Genomic DNA, 25,272 nt, shown 5'->3' with positions numbered 1-25,272 from the left:
GAGTCATAGATCCAATAATTCAACTCTATCTTTTAACACCTTATCAAAATTCATACTAGTTGACTTTATCACATTAAAATAAGGTCCCTAATCTGTAAGAATGACACAAATAAAGATGTTTGAAATTATTTTATTTATAACTTGGAAATTCTACAAATGAGAAAAAAAAACAAATGAACAAGAAATGGTAACCTTGGAGAAAGTATAATTTCTCATGCAACGTATTTCAAGAGTTGAAGATTAGAAATGAAATCAACCCAAATTTATTTCAGTGCTTTTTTATTTTGAAGTTTTGTTTTTTGTCTTTTTTTTTTGGTTTTTAAACCAACGCATTTCAGGTGAAAACACTACGTACTTATGTCATGCCGAAATTCATATAAATTCCAGAAACTATGAAAAATAATTACAAATAAAAACGAAATTTTTCAAGTTTAGTGACAGTTCTGAATTATTTTGGATAAATTTGGTTGTCGAGAAAAGCAATAAATATTTTTTAAAAAATTGTCATAACCGAAAAATTTTGGGGCTTTTTAAAATTCTGTAACTGCTGACTTCTTCGCCTTTGATCAAGAATTGGATCCCACCGACAATGATACATGATGCCTTTTCATATTCTGTAAAAAAAGAAAACAAAAAAACTTTGAAATTTACTTTATAAATATTAGTGTTTCTTATATTGATAAAAAATAGATGTCTAGAATACCTATCCTGGGACGGGTAAAATTAATTTAAGATTTAAATAAAAGTAAAATAAATTTTTTTCTTGAATTTTAAAAAAAAAAAAAAAGCTTTTTTCCAAACAAGGCATATCACTATTTTTTTTTTTTTTTTTTTTTTTTTTGACTTGGGAGTCACCACTTATCAAGGCCCAAAGGCCACTCGAGGATAAGGGTTAATGAATGTTAAGTGGTAGTTTATTAATCGTTAATGGTGTAGAATTTGATTATTTATGGGAACGGCTCAACAAGAACTTGTTTACATTGGACTTGAAGGCTACCATGTTGTATTCAACTGGGAAGCAGGCCAGTGAAACAGTGTACCACAGGTGGGTTGTTCTGGGGAAAAGTTTTGTTCATGGAATCTGCATTTAAATTTAGGCAGATAGAGAGTGAGGGAAATCGTTTATAGTGGTTGTAGCTAGTCAAGTGTTTTTTTGTGAAAGTTGGGCAAGGGTGAGGGGTAGAGAGTGGAGTTCAGTCAAGCACTTGCCATGAAACATAAGGAGCTACTATGCTACTATTTGGGATTGTCGGGAGTTGAGCAGCAAGATGTCTGTGCATATTTCAAGTGAGTCTGTTCATATGTACATCTCAGATTCTTATTCTAACGTCTTGCTATCAAAATATTTTTCAAAAAATGTCCCAGACAATGTCTTACAAATACAGCATCTAAGTGTTATTGCTCGCCTGGCATTCAAAGAAGAAAAAATCCATACAACAGTATGTATATTTTATTATCTTCAGACGATATTTGTCAACACAAATAATTTGCCTAAAACTCTAAAAAAATTATACAATGGTATTCTGATATTTTCAAAAATATATAATTTATTGAATAAATGCTCAAAATTCTATTCAAAATTTCTTTTTATTGTAAACTAGTAAGCCACCCGCTCGTAAAATACACTTAAATATTATATTTTGATGCAGAATTAAATATTTTATTTTAATGTGGAATTAATCTAATTAAGATAGACAGGGGTTATCTCCTTTCCATCGCCGAAATTTTTAACGGTGTACAATGTTTGGTTTTTCTAAAATTAGAGGCTCCCAAATGCTACTAAATTCAAGGTTTGATCTGCCTAACAATTTTATTTTTGTCTGTGCTGCTTCCTTGAGCCACGTCATAATTTCGAAACCATAGCCATAAAATAGTGACCAACTCAAAGAATACGAAAATATCTATGGAGCCAGTTTTCTCCTTTCTTTGCCAAACAACAAGCAACATGTCTGAAGACGGTCGAAAGACAAACCGACCGAAACGTTACACAAATAACAAGATGAGAACAATAGTCCAATATAAAAATCAGCCGTCATCTAAAAAATTTAAAAATTAATAAAATTCATTGAACAGTTTTCTACCATTTTTATACCCCTTAGAATAATTAAAATCATGATATCTATGCTACTAAAATCTTTTTATTTTTTCTTTCTTAAGCCATGGTCATAAAAACCCTTAGCAATAGACAGAGGTTACTAAGCTAATTAGGGAACGCATAAAACTTCGGAACATCAAGATAGCCAATACAAAACTCCAAAAATGTGATGGTACATGTTTATTCACACAATTCTGAGGCAGTACGCTCAGTACTGCAGAACACAATGCGAAAGATTGCCGGTACATCTCTAATCAAACACAGTGTGATTATGCAGAGGGTCTAATATGAATGTATATCGTCGCAGGTCTGTTCAACTGCAGCACAGGGCGATATTTAAGCATTGCGGTGAGGCAAGAACCACGAAATAATCTGTAGACAACAGAAGCAACTGTTACATTCCGGTGAATAGATAGCAGATCTAATCCGAGCAGATTATATACTCTAGAAGGAACCGAGTTGCAACAAGGAACATGTAGCATATATCTGATGACACGATGTTGTAGATGTTCAAGAGAATCAGCGAACACAAGGGACCCGTATACCAAGTCATTGTCTTGTAAGGCCGAGTCAGCAAATACTATTCAGAAGAAATTTGGTAGTTCAGGATACGCAACTTGTTAAGCTTCCTATTAATCCTGTCGGATACAAAAGAAAAGTTGTCGTCAAAGCTGAGATTGCTAAATATTATTCCCAGATAGTTATGACATTTCGAGAAAAATAATTATTTATATGGTGAATGCACAAATGTGTCTTGAAACCAAATCCCATGGATAGGGACAGGAGAAAGGCATCTAGAGGACAATAGCTCAACTTTTTTTTCTTTGTTTACAGGATTTTGATTTTAGAAAAATATCTAAATTTAAGGTTTTATATTGAAATTTATCGAAACACCTTGTGTGCTTGTGTTCTAATTTCATTGTATTTGCGATTGATATATTGTGTAGACAATTTATCTTGCGTCTAAAATTCTTAATCAAATTTGGATCAAAATCTTATTTTGGTTCTAGAAAATTTCTAAAATTTTAAGCTTGAGCTTACCGGGTTTTAAGAAGAAATTTAAATTCAAGGAATTTTGCTTAATTGGTGTCTGATTACAACAGATCAAATTTAATGCAAATCTGAAATATTTGAAATTTTCAAATAGTTGTGTTCATATCATGGCCACTAAAAATCCTTTTAAAAATTTTCAAAGTGAAATTTAGAGACTATACACCTAACGACTGTATTCCAAAATTCATAATGATCGGTTAATTAGTTTAGGATCTTGTCTGCCTCTTTTATGGTTTGGTAAGATAAACTATTTATCAATGCTGTTAAGCCATCTGTCCAAGTAACGCGCAAAGTAACTTTTGGCATCCACGTGTTTAGAGGATTTGTTTGGATTCATTAAAACATTGTCAAATTAGTATTGAATATTTTCCGTCTTTCTATGTTATGTAGGTTATTAACGTTGGTCGAAATCACTTGTGATGTTATGTAGGTTATTAACGTTGGTCGAAATCACTTATTTCTTCTTTCATCAGAGTACTTCGATAATCAATTATCAATACTTATTGAAGACATTCCGATATAAAATTTATCTAAGAACACTGCCAGATACATAAAGTACATTTGCGTGAAATTTCATGACAATTGGCAGTTTTTGAGTCCACAGAGAACGGACACACAAACACAAAAACATGCAAAGTTATTTTTATATAATAGTAAATATAGATTCAATTTCATGTGAAAATCCAGTTTTTATTTCAAATTCAGTTGAAGTAAAAACACAAAAATATGGAAAAAATTGTTTTAACTAAGATAATCACATTTTATGACAACAGAAGCTGGGAGCCAACGTGTTTAAATTCAACAGCGACAACTCAATTTGATTACTGAGATTTTATTTGTATTCAAAATAAAACTTTTTAATCACTAAAACTCATAAATTTGGAGTTTCTTAATAAAAAAAAAACTTGGATCAATTTGTGATTTTTGGAATATGGCATCTTCATTACATGACAGGTATTATATTGTCTATATAATTTATAGTTCACACATTTACAACTTGTAAAATCAACAAAGTTTTGTCTATTTTACAGATGATAATCTGATAAGCAAGAGAGAGTTTGGGTCAGTATGGGAGGGGGGGTTGATCAGACGTCAGATAAAAGTGTGATGCTGGTTTCTCTTTTTTCTGTTTTTTTTTTTTTTTTTACTTCTAAGTACGTCATAAATATTTTTCTGTTTTTCGGTCGTAAAATATGCTTAAATATGATATTTTCATTTGTCCAGATTTCATATATTTTATTATAGTCGTGATTTCAAAAAAAAGAAAACTATTTAGGTGCCATCAGCTAGAATCGAAATCAAAACTGAAGCATTCAAAGCTGTTGACGTTACCACTGTACCAACGTGACACGCATATGAACTGATTAAAAATAAATTAAGATGAATTTACAAAATGTATAAAGTTTTTTTTTTCAATTTTGAGCAATTTTGGATCCCTTAACAACTATTTTAACCGGCTAAAGGCCGATAAAAGAACAGTCTATAAAAAAATCCAATCATTAGTGGCCCCGCGCGCAGTTCTGCAACTTTTAGTTCCACAAGAGATAGAGTTTGAAAAGTGAGTTTTATAAATTAAATTAAGCCGAATTCAAAAAGAAAAAAAAACAAAACTCTATTCCAGAATGTTTAAAGAAAATGTCGGCATGAGTGTTGACGTTGCACTTACCTCTATATTTAGGCATTTCACTGCGTCCAAATGGTTGATGGTTACTGAAAGGAACACGTTGGTGAAATTGTACGGATTTACTTCGCCTTTTTGGCCAATATATAAAGTAACACCCGTTTGAAGATCCGGCTTATTCAAATTCTGACTAAATTCTTGGTAATCAAAGATGTTCGTCCAAACGGTGCGGTCCAACTTAAAACAACTTTGATCATGTTGGCTTCTGTAGTATATCCGACATCTAAAAAAGATAAAAAAAATATCAGTTGAAGCTTTTATTTTTAATCAGGTTCGCTATGTAACATAATCATTAACATGTAAGGACCCAACACGTTGTAGACTCCGTCACAAGGAACTCAATGTTTCAGGTTTTGACAAAAGACCTTTTCTCCGGCCATGTGTGACTTCTTGTCTCGGCTGTGATGTCACCCACATGTCTCAAACATCTCAAACAAGATCATCAGCATGACGTCACCTCTCACACGGCTCTGTCATTTTGTATACAGCTGCCATACACATATCCGCACTCTGTTTCAGAATTGTTTTACATTTCACTTACTGACCTCCCCCACTGTTTTTAGTTTATTGTAAGAAAATTTAGTTTTTATTTTCAATTTGACTTAATTAAAAAAACAAAACCAGAAAAATCATTATGATGTGTCTATTTGTCATGGAACAAAGATGTCATATTCCAAAAATCATGTAAACTAATCAAGTAATAATTTCTCTTACGATTTTAAGAGTAAATTGTATCCATTTCAAAGCTGAATTTGATCTCAATAGTTCGAATTGAGTTGTCACTTTTTTATTTATAAAACGTGTTTCGCTTTGTCATAAAATTTGATTTTTTTTTTTTTTTAGTAAAAAAACTACTTGATCAATTTTCATGATTTTTGGAATATGACATCTTCGTCCTATGGTTGCTGCATACATCATAAAGATTTTTTGTTTTTAATTAGGTTGAATTCTAAACAAGAACTTCAGATATTTAACTTTTTGAAAAGCTGAAAGATTAAAAGTCATAAAAAAATTGATTTTACAATAAAATAGGACGTCTTACAAAATATTGAAATACAAATCCCATTATTACTTTTCACTTTTTTTCTTCTTTTAATGAAAAAAAATAAATTTTTTTTGTGTTTTTTTTTAAATCAGATTTTGCAAGTTTAATTGAATTATCATTTGACTATTATTTCAATAAAATTGTTAAAAAAATTTTTTTATACAGTTTTCATCCTAAACAAGGCATATTGCCACTTGGAATGTAAAGGGCTATTTAGGATCATGTCTAACAGGGGAATGTAGGGAGTTGAGCAGTGAGATGTCTATTCACATTAAATTTAAACTTCTGCAGGTTAGTACAATCAGGGAAGCAGGAAATAGGTAGGGAATTCCAAAGTCTAGCAGTCAGAGGGAAAAAACTATTAGTGTAGAAGGGTTTCCAGCATCTAGCAACAGTAAAGGGGTGGGATTTTGCTGCTTGTTGGGTTAGTAGGGAATATGTACGTCAAGGAGATACTATGAGTTCATCAGAGCACATTCCATTAAAATATTTGTAAAACAGGCACAAGGATGTAATATTGTGGTGATGAGGCAGAAGTTTGAGCTTGGTCTGTTACATGATAAGGGCTGTCCCCTGTTCATGTAAGTATAAAAATAGAGAGATTAGTTAAAATGAAAATAAGAGAAAGCAGAAATCGAACCCTGGACATAAATTTTAAAGAACAATAGGTTTAAATGGAATGTCCAGTAAATTGTTAATTCGGATGAAATAAATAATAAATAAACTATTCAATTGTTAAAAGAATGTGGATAATAAAATATGGGTTAAATAAATTAGATATGTAGGTTAAATTCCTTTGTCGAAACAACACAAGAAAAATAGGTTATTGGGAAATCAATGTCGGAAACGTGCAAAGTCGCGCATGTTGAAACACGTGAATTTTGCTCACGTGGCCGGGATGCATGGATTTCTCAATATAGCAAGTGGGAGTTAGTTGGTCGCAGAGAGAGTCAGGAGACAGTCAGGAGTGACAGTCAGGGGAGAGGGTCAGTGAGAAAACTCAGAGACAGGCGGACGTCTGAAGCGAGACGTCACTTCAGAAACTAAAATGTGAAACTTTGAGTTCTTAATGAGGAAATCCCGAACGGTCGTAAGGAAATAAATTCATCATGTGTTTTGGATAAAGCTCATCTTTGTGTTTGTGATTTCTACAAAAAGGTAAATTGTATTGTTATTATATGTCTGTGTTATAAAATGTCATTACATACACGTTTCGACATCTCATATCCACAATGTGAATCTACATCATATCTACACTAAGACTGCTGAACACTATCTCATCATTCTAAGAGCTTTCTTCATATCTACACGTCTAAGTAATGAACATTTAAAATATAGGAATAGTTATAAACGAACAATCTCTCTTACAACAACATCTCTCTCTCTAAGATACAACATCATATGTAATAAGACAAGAACTCTCCCTTAGAACTCACGTAACATACGCGCACAAGTGGTATCGTCTAATAATAATAATAATAACCATATCACCCAGAATATAACGAATCACAATTTGGTGTTCGTGAACCAGTTGCATCAGCGATGCAGAAACTGAACCTGGAGTCGATACCACAAAAAAAAAAAAAGAAGAAAAAAAAAAAGAAACACAACGTTTTAAAAGGGTCCAACATAATTAAAAAAAAAAAAAATTAATAAATAAATAATACCACGGAAAAAGAAAAAAAATTACGCGATCACAGAAATGCGAAGAAAAAAAAAAAGAAAAAAAAAATTGAACACACATGTACACAGAGAACAAAAGATACAAGAAATATTAAAAAGAAAAAGAAGAAAAGGCCGATATGCCGTAAAAAGAAATTCGTAGTAATGAAAAAAAAATAGTAAACAAGTCACCATGCGTAATTCATTGATAAATGAATTGGTCTGTTAAAAAAGAACCACACACACACACACATACACACGAATGCAGAGATTGTGTAATCCATTATTGTTTGAAATTTGTAGAAGTGTCATTAGAAAATGTGTGTCAATATGAAATCGTTTGGACGAATTGTTGAATTTAATCTGTCAAAACAGGAATTTTTCAAAGGTCGCATGTACTATTTGAAACAGCGTGTAAATTATTTGGAAATGCATTTTGTGTTCATCGTGAACTTTTCGGCTTTTGTGTGTTCATTTAATTTGTTTTTGAAAAAAAAAAAAAAAAGGGACAATTGTTTTGGACAGACTGTTGAATTGTTGTTTGTTACAGATGATTTTTTTTTTTTTTTTGTTAAAAAAAAAAAAAAAAAAGTTATAACTGTTGCAAAATGTTTAAATGTATTAAGGTATTTTTTTTTTTTTTTTTTGAAAATGTTTTTGATGTTGAACAAATATTGTAAATTGTCTTATGTATGTAATGTTATGATGTTCACAGCAAGAATTCAAAGTTATCCGTAAATATACATTAGATTAAAATGATCTAGTAGAAAATAAGTTAAGACGTATGGTTGGCTTACAGATTCAGTTAGAATTTTAGAAGAGGGACAAGAATTAAAATTACGTAAACGGGTATTTGGAGAGTTTTTAGATGTGATAAGCCGTAAGAAAGATGTTTTGTTTTAGCATTTGGTTTTGTTGTTTTTTGTTAGAGATCCTAAAAATTTTTCTCCAAGAAAAGTGACTTGGTAGGGATTGATAAGCACAAGAAGTGCCCCTATACGAAAAATTTGGGAACCTGGTTAATTAAGTGCTTAAAATAAGCTGGTTGCATGTAACGACTCCAAGCAAAGTAGTAAGTCTTGGCTTAATTAATAAACAGGCGTTGGAAAGAATACGAAAATTCTTAAGGGGACCAGTAAACCGATGAGAGGTAGTCCCGAGGCAATCACATATAGCTTAATGAAGTAAGAGACAGGCAAAAATATGCCGTAGATTACGTAAGAAAGATATAACCTTGTATTTTTTTTTAGAGAAGCATGAATGTGGGATATATCTGCTGGATCTTGGAAGCCCTGGTGAGAGAAAAGAAAAATCACAAAAAAATCGGGCAATTAGATAGAATTTAGGCGCAATTAAGGTGTTGGGCACGAAAGGTGTTAGTTAGTTAGGGGTGATATTTCTAAATCCTCGTCGAAGTTTCAAGAATCCAAGCAAGGAAATCCGACTGAATCCGTATGAGAGAAAAAAAGGTATATCTTAAACTTCTGAAGCCAACCACAAAGATTTAAGTATATGAGCTTTGGTATGTCCCATATGAGATAGTTATAGAATAAAAAAACAAAGCCATACTTGATAAGACTAACCATGCGGAAAGAGAGATCAGAACACTTTTGAGACAAAGGAAGTCGTCCATTTCGAGAAAGGTGAAAACCTCTAGTCTGCGGCATATGGGTGGCTGGAAAATAGCTGATGTGTATCATAGGTAAATACCCTACACCCAAAAAGTAAATGCAGCAAAGATCAGAAAGGTTCTGATCTTATAAAAAAATAAATAATTGTGAAGTCGGCCGTGAAGGGCTGACTGAAAGAGATTATTTTTTTGTGTTTTTTTAGCCTGATCTTTCTAGCCGTGTGGTTGTGTAGATGTAAAAATAAAAAAATGTACTAAAGTTAAAAATGCATACATTTTTTTTTGTGAAATATGGAAGGAAGGGATGTTACATGATAAGGGCTGTCCCCTGTTCATGTAAGTATAAAAATAGAGAGATTAGTTAAAATGGAAATAAGAGAAAGCAGAAATCGAACCCTGGACATAAGTTTTAAAGAACAATAGGTTTAAATGGAATGTCCAGTAAATTGTTAATTCGAATGAAATAAATAATAAATAAATTATTCAATTGTTAAAAGAATGTGGATAATAAAATATGAGTTAAATAAATTAGATATGTAGGTTAAATTCCTTTGTGGAAACAACACAAGAAAAATAGGTTATTGGGAAATCAATGTCGGAAACGTGCAAAGTCGCGCATGTTGAAACACGTGAATTTTGCTCACGTGGCCGGGATGCATGGATTTCTCAATATAGCAAGTGGGAGTTAGTTGGTCGCAGAGAGAGTCAGGAGACAGTCAGGGGAGAGGGTCAGTGAGAAAACTCAGAGACAGGCGGACGTCTGAAGCGAGACGTCACTTCAGAAACTAAAATGTGAAACTTTGAATTCTTAATGAGGAAATCCCGACCGGTCGAAAGGAAATAAATTCATCATGTGTTTTGGATAAAGCTCATCTTTGTGTTTGTGATTTCTACAAAAAGGTAAATTGTATTGTTATTATATGTCTGTGTTATAAAATGTCATTACATACACGTCTCGACATCTCATATCCACAATGTGAATCTACATCATATCTACACTAATACTGCTGAACAGTATCTCATCATTCTAAGAGCTTTCTTCATATCTACACGTCTAAGTAATGAACATTTAAAATATAGGAATAGTTATAAACGAACAATCTCTCTTACAACAACATCTCTCTCTCTCTCTCTCTCTCTCTCTCTAAGATACAACATCATATGTAATAAGACAAGAACTCTCACTAAGACTCATATCTTTACTAATAAGAACTCACGTAACATACGCGCACAAGTGGTATCGTCTAATACTAATAATAATAACTACATATCACCCAGTATATAACAGGTCGATAGTGTGGGACCTATTAGATTGGAGACTTTTTGTGGACGATGTCTAAGAGTGAAAGACTAATGGGAGATGCAGCAACAATACTCCATGCATGAGTGAATTGTGGCTTTGTAACATCACGGGTTACTATTTGAGATGATGTTTAACAAAGAAAAAGATGATTTGTTTGGTAAAAAAATCATGCTATATAGATTATCAATTATGGCATAACTGGACGTATAATACTAAATATAATTAGATCCTTTTTAGACAATAGGATCATCCAGGTTGACATTAATGGACGTACATCCAAACAGCATAACATTAATGTAGGAATGCCTCAGAGGTCGATCCTTGGACCACTATTATTCCTGATATTCATAAATGACCTCCCTGATAATATTGTGTCCAAGATGGGTATATTTGCTGATGAGAGAACGCTCTATAACCTGCATGAGGGAAGAACAAATCTAAAATAATGGTAGAATCATTACAAAATGACCGCAGTGGAAGAATGGTGACCGTAAATGGCTGATAACATTTAATGCGAGGCCAAACTACTCTCCTTTTAACAATTATGAGACGCCTCTCCGACCGATATTTAGGACAAATAATACCCTACTTGAGAATTCTTCCATCAAACTCCTTGGCCTAACATTCACAGGAAATATCAACTGCAACAAAGACATTGTGAAGGTTGCTGCAAAGGCAGATTCCCTTTATCGTGCTAGAAAACTACTAACACCCGAGAGTATCCTGTACCTCTACAAGGCCATCATTCACCCATGCATCTACCACTAGTCTCTCCCTCTTGGATAGGGTTAAAAAAAAAAAAGGGGTCAATCTAATCAGTCCCACTTTGTCAACTAAGCTCCAACCTCTGTCCCATCACCGCAATGTTGCATCTCTGTACCTGTTTTACAACTATTTTAATGGAATGTGCTCTGATGAACTTGTTGCACTTGTGCCCCCTTGAAGTACATATCCCCAACAAACCAGCTTAGCAACAAAATCTCATCCCTTTGCCATTGAGGTCCCTAAATGTCAAAAAGCTTTCTTCTCTAATAGTTTCTTCCCTCAAACAGCTAGACTTTGGAAGTCCCTTCCTACTACTTGCTTCCCTGACCATATTCATATGCAGAAGTTTAAATGTAACGTAAACTAAGATCTTGTTAATCTTTCTTAGGCATGGTTCCAATTAGTAGCTCCTTATGTTCAAGCGACGATATGCTTTGTTTGGGATAAATGTGAGTAAAAAAAACAACAAAAAAAACGTAAATAACAAAAAAAAAAAAAAAAACGTAAATAATCAAAATAAATATATAAATAAATAAATAATAAAAAAAAATAAATAAATAATAAAAAAAAATAAATAAATAATAAAAAAAAAACGTAAATAATCAAAAACAAAAACGTAAATAACCAAAAAAAACAAAAAACAAACATAAATAATAAAAAATAAAAAAAAACGTAAATAATCAAAAAGAAAAGTCACTTACTTGCAATGTCGTTGAGCAATGATGTTGAATTTCTCATCAAATCCAATGTATAAGCCATCGACCAGATTTTGCCAAAGTGTTGTTATAATGTTTTGGACTTCTTGTGTTTCTGGAATTATGTCCGGAAATAAAATCACTTGGCAATCCTAGTTTTAATAAAAGATGAGATATTTATTATTGTGAGCACACAAGATGCAATACATCTTGAGCATTATTGGACAATCGTGAAGTGGATTTGTTCATCTGTATGACATCAAATCAGAGTATCATTGTCATTTAGAAATGTTGGCAACCATCACGTTGCTTTTCCTGGAAATACTGATAGAATTTAACAACTTAATTCTTCTTTGCAAAAAAAAAAAAAAGTAATTTTCATATCTAAATAAAAAAAAAATTAATCTCTAAACACAAATAAATGTTTCATGTTTAAACACAAAGAATTTTTCATGTTTAGACACAAAAGTCTTCATATCTAACAATGAAATTTTTACATTTTAACACAAATTTATATTTTTTATATTCAAACACAAAGTATTCACATCTAAACACAAAATTTTTTAATATTTGAACAAATTTATATTTATTTAAACACAAAAAGTCTTCATATCAAAACAGAAATCTTTTTATTTAAACACAAAATTTATTTTGATTTTTATTTAATCATAAAAAGTCTTTATATCTAAACACAAAAAGAAATTTTGCATATCTAAACACAAAGAAAATTTGCATAATTTAACAAAAGTGTTTTTTATCTCAAAATGAAAACTTTATAAATATTAGTTTTGTCATTTTTTTTTTTTTTTTGTCAGAATTTTTCAAATCAATTTTTTTTAAACTTACATTTTGTATCTGTATGTTGGAATTTGTAGTCAACAAACACCATTTCTTCACCTGGTACTTCGCTAATTCTTTGGATCGGAAACGAATAATTACCTCAAAACCTGAATTAAATAAAAACAGTATTTTCTTTTAAATAAGGATAATTGATATCAAAAGTCAATAAAAAGGAAAGAAAAAGATATCTGAAAGTTTCAAGCAAAATCTGACAATGTTGGCAAAAAAAGGTCGATATGCCACGGAGACAGATGTCAAAATTCAGACGGTGGAAAAGAAAGTGAAGAAAAGAAAAGGTCAAAAAAGGGTGAAGTTGTGTTAAATGCTTGTTAGAAATTGTCAAAAAAAGTTGTGTTAAATGCTTGTTAGAAATTGTCATAAAAATTGCGATTAACAGCAAAATATTGGTTTTTCCTCATAACGGCCTTTTTGATTATTCTGACCCATTAAAACCTTTGACATCCAAAATTATTAACAACCAATTTCTCCGATCCTTTTAAATAAAGCTCTAATCTTTGCTAAAAGAAATTCTGACTTAACTAATTTAGAAATTAAATTAATTCTCCTAGCGAGAAAGTCCCTTATACAATTTAACAATAAGTTTTGGACTAGAAAGGACACCCCTAATAATTTTAACATCTTGATGGGCGTTTCTGACTCTGTAGAAGTTATGGATTTAGCGGGCTCTTATTGAAAGAACTTACATATCACTTTATAGAGACGATGCACTTTTCACTACAACAGCAAGGCCAAGAGAGTACAACAAAACAATAAAAAAATTACATAACTTCTTTAATAGCTTTGGCCTTTCTATAATTATGGAATCGAACAAAAAAACTTCAAATTTTCTAGACATTACACTTAATCTTAACACCGAGACTTATAGCCCCTATCATAAACCCAACCTTACACTTTTATACGTCTATAAATCTTCTAACCACCTCAACTCAATTATAAAATCTATAGTGCCAACCGTCTCTAGAAGAATTTCTACTCTTTCTGCTGATAAAAAAACTTTTAATCAAAATGCTACTTTCTTCAATAATGCCTTAAGGAACTCAGGACACAAGAAAAAGATTAAATACAATCATTATGCTCCTCCTGCTGGCCGCCTTAAATCTGTAATCACACACAATATGACTCGCAAGAAATCAGTTCAAATAACAAGATGTGCCGCTATCAATAGCAATGAACAAGTCTACATATATAATCCAAATCAAAATACTAATCGTAATACCTCTAACCTACCCAGTCACACTAGGAGAAAGAAAAATATTTGGTTTAATCTTCCATTTTAGCGTAAATATCAAAACTAATATACCTAAGAAATTCTTCAACATTGTACAAAACTCTTTCAAATACCTACACAGATATAGTTCTATTTTCAATAAAAACTCAAGGATTTCTTATTCAACAATGCCTAATTTAGCACAAAGAATCTTAACATCTAATAACAAAAAAATTAAATCAGCCCAAAAAATCCCTTTCTCAATTAAATCCAAAACTAACTGTAATTGCATTCAATAATGATTGCATCTATAAAGATGTTATATTCATGCACAATTACAGAGCTCCCATGCAATCTTCCCATAGACACTAATATTTTATCTTCCAGTTATCCCTCTTCCAATCCTCCATCTGATATAGTTACTAATCCAATATACCACATAAGCATCCCCTCCATCTACAATTATACAACTAGCAATAATGATAATGATAATAATAATAATGATAATAATAATAATGATAAGCTTTTGACAAGCTTCTGGGTTTGACTTTTACTCCTGATCTTAAGTGGAACACATACATTAAATCCGTTGCCAAGGCCGCTGGAAAAATGGTGGGATCCTTCTATCGATCCAGTAGATATCTCATTGTTGATGCAATTCTCTATCTATATAAGAGCCAGGTACGTTCAAGGATGGAGTACTGTTGTCACATCTGGGCAGGACCTGCTAGAAAGGACTTATCCTGCCTTGATAGAGTTCAAAATAGACTTCGTAGCCTCGTGGGGGATGTCGTTTTCTCTTCCCTGCAACCTCTATCTCACAGTTTGTCTCTGCTTTATCGTTATTTTCATGGTAAGTGCTCGGCTGAGCTCCAATCTATGGTCCCCCTCGCCAAACTGTCACAAGAAACACCCGTCTAGCAGAAAACACTATCAATAATTCCCCCCACTCTTTATCTGTACCTAACACTAAACGAAGATTCCATGAACAAAGCTTCTTTATTAGAACAACACGCTTGTGGAATTGTCTTCCGTTTTCCTGCTTTCCAGCTGATTACAATATGGTTGCCTTCAAGTCTAACGTAAACAAGTTTTTGATGAGCCGTTCCATATAAGTTAACAAATTTACCAAATTTCCATTATTAACGATTACTATATTGTCCAATTTCTACTGTACTCTTTAACCCTTATCCTCAAGTGGCCTTAAGGCCTTGATAAGTGGTGATACCTATGTAAAAAAAAAAAAACAATGATAATAATAATATTAATAATATTTCTCCTAACAGCCATCCTAACACTAACACTCATTATCCCCTCCAAATCAATCGTCGTACAATCATTGTCCCACCCTTTGTTGAACACAATGAACCAAATTCAAATTATTTCCCTAATACAAATCAGCAAATTAATATTAATTTCAAACCTCGAGCTTTTAATAAAGCCCATACATATATCGGTGCTACTTCACCATTAATTAAGAAAAGAATATCAAACCACATTTCTTCTTTTAACAACCATAATTCTAATAATAACCAAGGAACTTCTCTAACCACTTTAATTAAAAAACTTAATTCTAACAATACCTCTTTCTCAATCAAATGGACTATCCTAAAAAAGGTTAAGTCTTATACTCCAGGCTCTAAGTCATGTCGCCTCTGCACAACCGAAGCTATAACTATAATTACTTCCCCTCATAGTAGCAATATAATAAACTCTAAAAACGAACTGATCTCTGTCTCCAAACATAAGTCCAAGTTTAATTATGATAAATTTGAAATTACATAGCCATTAATTTAACCTTTCAGATTATATATATATATATATATATATATATATATTCTTTTCTATAACATTATCGTTTTTTCTACATACTTTCTTAATATTTTATAACTTTATAATTTTTTATTGCAATTCTTTATTTCTTCCTTGTTTGGCGTTTTTTTTTTATCTGCTTTTTCCGTTTTAGCATTTAAATACTATCTATCAAATATATCAATCGACCTACACATTTATATTCTGCATGTATGTTTACTTCTATTTTACTATATGCATTCACTTATACATTTACTTGCTTTATCCAGAATTTGCAGATACCGGCCATCCTCTCCCTTTTAAATTTTTAAATATGTATTCATATATATGTATGTCTGTATAAACATGTGTATGTATTTATTTTATCTTTCTTCTTATTTCATTTGGTGTCCTTTAATAACTCCTGCTGATAATTTAATTCTTAAATAATAATTTGTACATTTCAGTTGACCCCTTTTTTGCTTAATTTTGGCGCCTTTAACATCATCCTGTCTGGGTCATTTGGACATTTGCTTTTCTATTTTAAATTTAATTCAATCACTATGCAACTTTTTTTCTTCTTTTTTTTCACTCATTTTCCTTAATTGAACCTCGTCTCGACTGTCGAATTTTAAATTTGCTCCATCCATTTTTTTTTTACATACATTTTATCTTGGATTTCTTTCTTGGATTCTGCATTTCATTGGAAATTTTACTCTTCACCAGACTATCCATTCACGTGAAATCACCTTTTTTATTCACCATATTCCCTCTACTTCACTTTTTGTTATCAAGTAAGATCTATGACTTACTTGCAGTTTCAATTAATACTTTTGCAAGCAAAATCCGATTCCACATTTTGCTAAATCCTACCCTCTGATGAGAAGGAAAGTATTTCTTCGAAACTCCGCGGATTAAGGACTATCCATTTATGTAGTGTTTCCTTTTTAAAATTAAATATGTTTTTAACTCTTTTTCAAAGTGTTTTTTAACATGTTTTATTAACTACTTGTTCTTATATATATATATATATATATATATATATATATTGCATTTTCACCCCAAACAAGGCACAGTGCCACTTTGCTGTAAGGGGCTACTATCTGGGACATGAGTATCAGGGGTACTGTGTAGGGAGTTGAGCAGCAATATGTCTGTATACGTTACACTTGAACTTCTGAATGTTAGTACAGTTGAGGAAGCAGGAAACCGGAAGGGAATTCCAAAGTCTAGCAGTGTACGGATGTAGGGTTGGGGGTAGTAGTAGGTATCAGAGTGTTCTAGGAGCCATTTGCCGAAAAAGGTTGGGAAACTCTGGTTTGGACGACTTCAAATCTTCCCAAGAAGGATACTCTTGGTATCTCAGAAGATTTGGCTATCTGTTTTTGATTACCATTATTGTAAGACTATTACGAATCGACCGATATCAAGAACAAGTCGTCATTGACTGGGTCTCCCGAAATGCGAAGATATGTTAAAAGAATTTGCTTATGAAAAGTTCAAAAAGTTACACACACATCAACAGCGATGATTGTTAAAAAAAAAAAAGCAGATGCATTTGTGATTTCAGCCCAAATGGTATGAGAGGGAAGCATTTGTCATGATAGCAGGGAGAGATAGAAAACAAAGAAGAGAAAAAGAAGATAAATATGCTGTCCGTGTCGGAAGTGTGGATCTCCGCATATTAGAATCAGCAACCGTGGTAAGAAATTAGCGATAATGTATTCTCAAGAATTAAATTTTATTGGTAGAGGTGTAGAGTTACCCCAAGCGGATTCTTCATTTAAATCATATTGGCAGATCTAGACAGATACAGGTGAACAGAGAGAGAGAGAGACTCCCAACTAGACTCCACATCACTGAGAGACCCTCGAACTTAGGGTTAATTTAAACTTGAAAATCGTCCAAACTCACTTTGCTCTCTCTATTGGACTGTATGTTGTTGAGAGACTGGCAAATTACAGCTCTGAACGAATTGTGGTTTCTGTTTTACAGGTGTTTGAACTGAGTCAGGTGTGAAATGGAGCCTGTTGAATGTCGAGCAGTGATCCAGTTTTTGTATTTGAAAGGACGCACACCACAGGAGACTTTTGATGAAATGAAAGAAACTTATGGTGATAATGCCCCATCATATGACCTTGTAAAACGCTGGCATCGTGAATTCAAACATGGCCGGAAGTCTGTGGAAACAACTCCCAGACCTGGTTGACCCCTTTCTGCCATTGATGAGGCATCTGTCCGTCAAGTTGAGGCTGCCATTTTGGAAGATCGGCGCATTACTATTCGCCAAATAGGCCAAGATGTCAAGATTAGTACAGGGTTTGTGGAAACTATCATTCATGACCATTTGCATATGCATAAGGTGTCTGCCAAATGGATTCCCAGGTTGCTCACACCATTCCAGAAACAAAAACGCGTTGAGTGCTCGAGGATGAATTTGGAGATGTGCTAAAAAGATGAGTCAAAGTTTTTCAAAAAACTGATTACACAGGATGAAACCTGGGTCCATTACTATGATCCAGAGACCAAATCCCAGTCAATGCAGTGGAATCACTTGGACTCACCACCTCCAAAGAAGGCAAGGGTACAGCCCTCCGCTGGCAAGGTCATGCTCACAGTCTTCTGGGACCAGGACAGAGTAGTGATGATAGATTTCTTGGCAAAGGGTACCACAATTACAGGAGCCTATTATGCTTCACTTTTGAGGGAATTAAGCGAAGCTGTCAAAATCAGGAGGCGGGGCAAGATCAACAAAGGTACCCTCCTCCTACAGGACAATGCTCCGGTCCACAACTCGCATGTCGCCAGATCAGAAGCACGGGCGTGTGGTTATGAAATCCACCCCCCATCCTCCCTACTCTCCTGACCTTGCAACCTCTGACTTTCACCTCTTCCCAGCCATGAAGTTGTTTTTGAAAGGAAGGTGTTTCCCAGATGATGCAGCCTTGATTTCTAAAGTCACGTTGTGGTTGGAGGACCAACCTGGGGTATTCTACAAAAATGGTCTCCAGAGCTGCATCAAACGATGGGAGAAATGCATAACTGGGTGGTTCCTATGTAGAGAAAGACTAATAACTGTGCCAAGTTTCGTTGCTCTACTACTATGGGAAGTGGGTCAGGGGCATTACTTATTGCACACCCCTCGTAAAATCAAGTTACGTTTTTGAAGAGCAGGTATGAATCATCGCAAGGTGGCACCAACCAAGAATGAGAAAAAGTTACGTGTCTTGAGACCTTCTTGTCTGTGATACGCGCGCCACGCACACACACACATCCCCTATTGTACCTATTTACAATGCCTCCCCACGGGACAGAGTTAGACACCAGGGTCGTTTTTTAACGTGGAGAAAAGGTACAAAAATAAAAATTGTCTCAGTCGTGAAGGATTTCTCCTCCACCGAAAGAGAACAAGAAATAGAAGTGCAGCATCTGAAGAACAGATGGTATTTATTTGCTCCCCCACCGAGCAAATTAGGCACAAGGCCGATTTTTAATGTGAGGAGTGAAGGGAGGGGGAAGGGAAAAAGGGGACCAGCTCCCGAGAGGTGGGAAATGGGAGCTGGTTAATGGTCAGGCATGTGGGGTTGCCCCCACATCTGGTCTTTGCTAGTCATAGCTAGTCATAGCTTGCAGCATCTGAAGAACAGATGGTGTTTATTTGCTCCCCCACCGAGCAAATTAGGCACAAGGCCGATTTTTAATGTGAGGAGTGAAGGGAGGGGGAAGGGAAAAAGGGGACCAGCTCCCGAGAGGTGGGAAATGGGAGCTGGTTAATGGTCAGGCATGTGGGGTTGCCCCCACATCTGGTCTTTGCTAGTCATAGCTAGTCATAGCTTGCAGCATCTGAAGAACAGATACTACACTTTGATCTTGTCCTGTAGCCACACAGAAGACAGACGGTCACGGCCATGTCCCAATCATATAAAATATACATGAACAATACATATACATGAATATATACACCTGATCATAGTCTCCCCTCCCCACAAGTGCATAACAATAAGATACAGTCCCAAAATAGTAGCCTCTTACGTCCAAGTGACAATCTTCCTTGTTTGGGGTGAATGATCGTAAAAAAAAAATTAAGAAATGTTTGCTTCTGCAAACAAAAAATCATACTTACTATTTTCTTGTGGTTCAAATTGTTCTGAAAAAAGAAAAGAAACAAATGTTAATCAATTAATAAAAATCTAAATGTTTACTTATTTATTTATGCGTGTGTTTATATATACCAATAAAACTTTCAAACGGATGCACCAAATTGAAAAATTATTTTTTCCCTATCTATATATGGTTCGTAACGAACAAGCTTAGTCACACAAAAAGCTCGAAATAAGGGTTTTTGGGTCGTTTTGTGACTTTGTCAAAAACGTTACCTGCCCATGTCAACAGAATTTAGCACTGTCTGTATACAGTCGCAGTAACATCTTTTGGCATATTGACAGGACTTGTGGCGCAATGGATAACACATCTGACTACAAATCAAAAGATTCCAGGTTCGAATCCTGGCAACTTCGTAATAATTTTAACCATCATTTTATCCAACGTTTACTCACCATCCTTACCCTTAGGATATTTTTTTTTTTTCAGTGATTTTGTTTGGTGCATATGGGAATTTCCCATACTCCGAGTTCACAAGGTAAGCGTTGATGGTAAGACGATGTTAAGTGTATTTGATGTTGAGTATACTCGATTTTGTGTTTGACTCGCCGTTGTGTGTGCCAACGTGGTGCAGCCGCTAATTACTAATAAAATCTAAAAAACCAACTATTAATAAAATAAACTTTAGTAATAACATCCTGAAGTGTTTGTAGAGTTATTTATTTCAATAGCTTTGCAAACATTTTAGGATGTTATTAATTTTAACCAATGGAAAAAATATTTAACCGATGAAGAGGAAAAAAAACTTTATAAATTTTCAAAACCAATTAGATAAATTTATCCCTGACGACGAATCCTGAATGATTGGAAAGTACTCGGACTTATGATAAATATGATGATTACATCAGCCAGTTTCCGGCAGAAGTGAAGACTTATTTCATGTTAAATTAATATAGAAAAGTGATTCCCACTTATATTCAATAAATCCATATACATTTTTTATATACATTTTTTATATTTATTTTTTATATATTTTTTATATATATTTTTTATATATATTTTATCTACGTTTTATTATACATTTTTTATATATATTTTTATATATATTTTTTATTATACATTTTTTATATACATTTTTTATATTTATTTTTTATATATTTTTTATATATTTTTATATATATTTTTTATTATACATTTTTTATATACATTTTTTATATTTATTTTTTATATATTTTTTATATATTTTTATCTACGTTTTATTATACATTTTTTATATACAAAACGCAGAGGGAACTACTCATTGCATTTTAACGCTATAAAATGCTTCAATTTATTGAGATTGTCGGACTGACTTCCTCATCTTGGTTGTTATAGTCACAACGTTTCGGCCGTTTTGCCCTCCGGCCTTCATCAGGTGGTTTGTATCGAACTGGGGAACCGTTTGTTAGGAGTCTCGAACCCAACCCTTTATTATTAGTACGGGGGTACCGTGTTCGGACTCCAGCTAGGCTCTGGGACATAGTTGCTGATTCTGTTTTTTTTTTACACAGAGATCACCACTTATCAAGGCCCGGAAGCCACTCAGGGATAAGGGTTATTGCAAGTACATTACGTTAGTGTGGAGATTTGATGAAGTGTTTACTTAAGGGGGCGGTTCATTAGGAATTTGTTAACATTAGACTTGAAGACATCCAAGTTGTAGTCCGGGGGGAAGCAGGCAGACAGAACAGAGTTCCACAGGCGTGCAGTTCTAAGAAAGAAGCTTTGTTCATGGAATCCGCGTTTTGATTTAGGCACAGATATAGAGTGGGGTAAATTTTTCACAGTGGATTCAGCTAGACGGGTGTTTTTCGTGAAAGATTGGCGAGGGGGGACCAGGGATTGGAGTTCAGACGAGCACCTGCCATGAAAATAACGATAAAACAAGGATAGGCTCACATTGAATGTTACTTTTCACTGCCTTCGTTCAGGATTGAACTCAGCACCTTTGGGTAACTGTAAACTTTGATACAACGTCTAGGACATAGACTCTCAACCTGGGGGCCATGGCCCCCTTGGGGGCCATGGCAATAATTTAGGGGGGGCCATGGTGGAATTTTCTTTTTTAATTGATTAAGTTGACAATAAAATTTTGTTACCTACATAATATTGTTACGAATGTGTGTGTACGTGTGTATGTATGTATGTGTGTATGTATGTGGGAGAGAGGTGATCGAATTATCTCAGTGTGGCCTTGGATATCAGCACGTAAACATGTGGGTATAATTGATTCTGAACCATACTGTATACTGTTTTACTTATTTTGTTCGACAATTATAAATGCGGTCGCTGTTTTCGTGTGTGAAATATTTGTGCACTTCCTTTATTATTTTCTTATTTTTTGGTATCATTGTATTCATGCTCATTCCCTACTCAGGTATTCCTGCTTTTTTTTTTAGTGCTAATATTGATGTGACTCGCTATTCTTCTCATAATTTCAATTGGGGCAGTGCTTGTCAAAGGAGGTGTGTTCTTGCTGTAGAAAGTACATTTCAGCTTGCTAGGTTGAGTGTGAATGTTTATCATCTTTACTCTCTCTGTGTATGTTTGTGTATGACTGTGTGTGTGCTTAATGTGTGAGTCCATGGATGTATTATGTATGTGGATATTTGTGTGTTTGTCATTTTATCACTTGTCCTATTTATCTGTCCTTCATTATCATTCTTTTGTCTTATCACTTAATGTTTGTTCTGATGGTCTGTCTTCTTTATTTTCCCTAGATTTGCGATGGCTACTAGTGTTACTAAGAAGCGGAAGTACAGTGAAGAGTACATTAGCTACGGATTTACATCAATTCTCGCTGATGGCATCGAGAAACCTCAGTGTGTACTGTGCTTCAAAGTGTTGGGGAACGATTCTATGAGGCCTAATAAGTTGAAGCATCATTTGCAGACCATCCATCCACAGTATGCTGAAAAAGACCCCGATTTCTTCAGGCGCCATGAAAGTAGTTTCGGAAAACAGAAACTGGATGCAACTGGTGCTTTCCAACAACAGACCTCAAGTGTAGTTGAGGCATCATACGAGGTTTCCCTTGAAATAGCGAAGCAAAAGAAGCCCCACACAATTGGTGAAACCTTAATTAAGCCATGTACTTTAAAGATGGTCAAGCGTGTTCTTGGAGATGCAAATGAACGTAAAATTCAACAAATTTCCTTGTCAAACGACACAGTGAAGCGGAGAATTAATGAAATGTCAGATGACATAAAGGAAAAAGTGATACAGGAGATCAAATCGTCTCCAGCTGGTATGTTTGCAATACAACTGGATGAGTCAACGGATGTGAGTTCGTGTGCACAGCTACTCGTGTTTGTTAGGTATATTTTCTTGTGTGATATCAAGGAAGAATATCTGTTATGTACACAGCTTGAGACCACCACAACAGCTGAAGATGTGATGGAAAAGCTATCTTCTTTCTTCAAAGCTAACAGGATCCCATGGGAAAATTGTTGTGGAGTCTGTACAGACGGGGCTCCAGCGATGCTGGGATCAAAATCAGGGTTCCAGAAGCGTGTCAAGGAAGTAGCTCCGAATGCCAAGGGGGTTCATTGTATGATCCATCGTTTTGCACTGGCGTCGAAAACCCTCCCTGATGAACTTTGCAAGATCCTGGAGGCAGTGGTCAAATGCGTCAACTTTGTAAAAGCTGGAGCTCTGAACTCTCGCCTTTTCCAGAACCTCTGTAGAAACATGGATTCGGAGCATGAAGCTCTCCTCTTTTACTCCAAAGTGCGCTGGCTTTCCAAGGGCAATGTTGTGAATCGAGTGTTTGAACTTCGGGGGGAGCTAAAATTGTTCCTGGAAATGCAAGGGAAAGATGATCTGTTGAGTCACTTCAATGAGGTTTTGTGGGAGCCACGTCTTGCATATTTAGCAGATATATTTGAGCAGCTAAATAGGTTGAATCTGAAACTACAGGGCAAGGAAAGAAATGTGTTTCACCTGATGGACTGTCTTCGTGGATTTCTTGCCAAGCTCCAGAATTGGCAAAGGAAAGTCGGTGCCGGGAATGTTGCCATGTTTGAAAACCTTTCAGCTGTCCTTGACGAGAATGAAGAAGATAGTCTGCTTGACCCATTACTTAAAACTGAAATCACCCAGCATCTGAGATCCTTGGAAAGTGAACTTAATATGTACTTCCCAGAATTCGAGGAGGAAGAAGGGAAGTTGGTAAGGAATCCATTCTCTGGCACTCTTGATATTACTACCATTCCCAGTGATGTTCAGGACGAGTTCCTTGATCTCAAACATGATTCTGCTGCCAAAGATCTCTATGAAGAAAAATCTCTGATTGTATTCTGGTGTTCGATGCATCAGTCATATCCAAAAGTCAGTGAGATTGCACTTCGACTACTCTTGCCTTTTTCAACTACCTATTTATGTGAGTCTGGTTTCTCCACCCTTCTACAAATCAAGAATAAGAGCCGCAACCGATTGGATGTGGACCCCGACATGAGATGTGCATTGTCAGTGACACAACCTCGGATTCGTCAACTGACTGAAAAGAAACAATATCAGCCTTCCCACTGATGTGTGATAAAGTATGCAGAGGTTAATTGAACTTTCTCCCATCCAAATCAAATTTGCTATTGTCTGCTAGTCTTTTGTAGTCTAGTGATGTAAGTTAAGCATATCACAGAAATCTATCAATATAAGATAATTATGACTGTAAACTTTGTAATAAAGCAAGGGTGTTCTCTTCATCAACATTTTATTTATTCTTTTTTTTCTGCGCCTTTTTTGGCAGGGTGGGATTTGGGAGAAAAATGAAGGGGAGCCACACGAATGTTGAGAATTCATGAAGGGGGGAATGGAGTGAAAAAGGTTGAGAACCACTGGTCTAGGACCACTCAGCCATATGTCACTAGTCCTAGAACACGGTACCCTCATAATAAAAATAAAGGATTGGGTTTGAGACTCCTAACAAACGGTTCCCCAGTTCGATACAAAACACCTGATGAAGGCCAGAGGGCAAAATGGCTGAAACGTTGTGACTATAACAACCAAGATGAGGAAGTCAGTCCGACAATCTCAATAAACGAAAACACCTCATCTCAAAAATACAGACAATTACAAAATTACATTTTAACACTATAAAATGCTTCATCTCAAAAATACAGACAATTACTAAAATGCTTCAAATATAAAAAAAATTATCAAATTTGTTGTGAATACCTTGTCACTCGGCAATTGTCTTTCGGTGAAAATATTTATGAGGTAGAATCTGATGAAGTGTTAGTGAAGACAGAAGCAAAAGAATTCTGCAGATCTGCTGACACCATTTTGTCTGCATGATAACTAAGCTTTGTTAATTTAGTCATGCTGCGTGCCACAACACAGGGGA

General features: G+C 34.5%; 1 protein-coding gene across 2 annotated transcripts in view; it reads right to left on the bottom strand.

The window, feature by feature from the left end:
- Positions 1-114: 114 nt before the first annotated feature.
- LOC145279424 (uncharacterized) overlaps positions 115-25,272 on the bottom strand; it is an 85,996-nt gene continuing 60,838 nt past the window's right edge. For both annotated transcript variants that reach the window (XM_080130724.1, XM_080130725.1), the window contains exons 10-14: positions 19,912-19,935; positions 12,776-12,876; positions 11,936-12,081; positions 4,815-5,052; positions 115-614 (exon numbers count right to left, since the gene is read on the bottom strand). In XM_080130724.1, the coding sequence (XP_079986850.1) occupies positions 567-614; positions 4,815-5,052; positions 11,936-12,081; positions 12,776-12,876; positions 19,912-19,935 (557 nt within the window). In that variant the 3' untranslated portion in view covers positions 115-566. The remainder of the gene's footprint in view (positions 615-4,814; positions 5,053-11,935; positions 12,082-12,775; positions 12,877-19,911; positions 19,936-25,272) is intronic.

The sequence above is a fragment of the Euprymna scolopes genome, chromosome 1, assembly GCF_053919585.1.
Source record: "Euprymna scolopes isolate OS-2025 chromosome 1, ASM5391958v1, whole genome shotgun sequence".
In the NCBI taxonomy this organism is placed as follows: domain Eukaryota; kingdom Metazoa; phylum Mollusca; class Cephalopoda; order Sepiida; family Sepiolidae; genus Euprymna; species Euprymna scolopes.
This window is presented reverse-complemented; position numbering and strand designations above follow the sequence as displayed.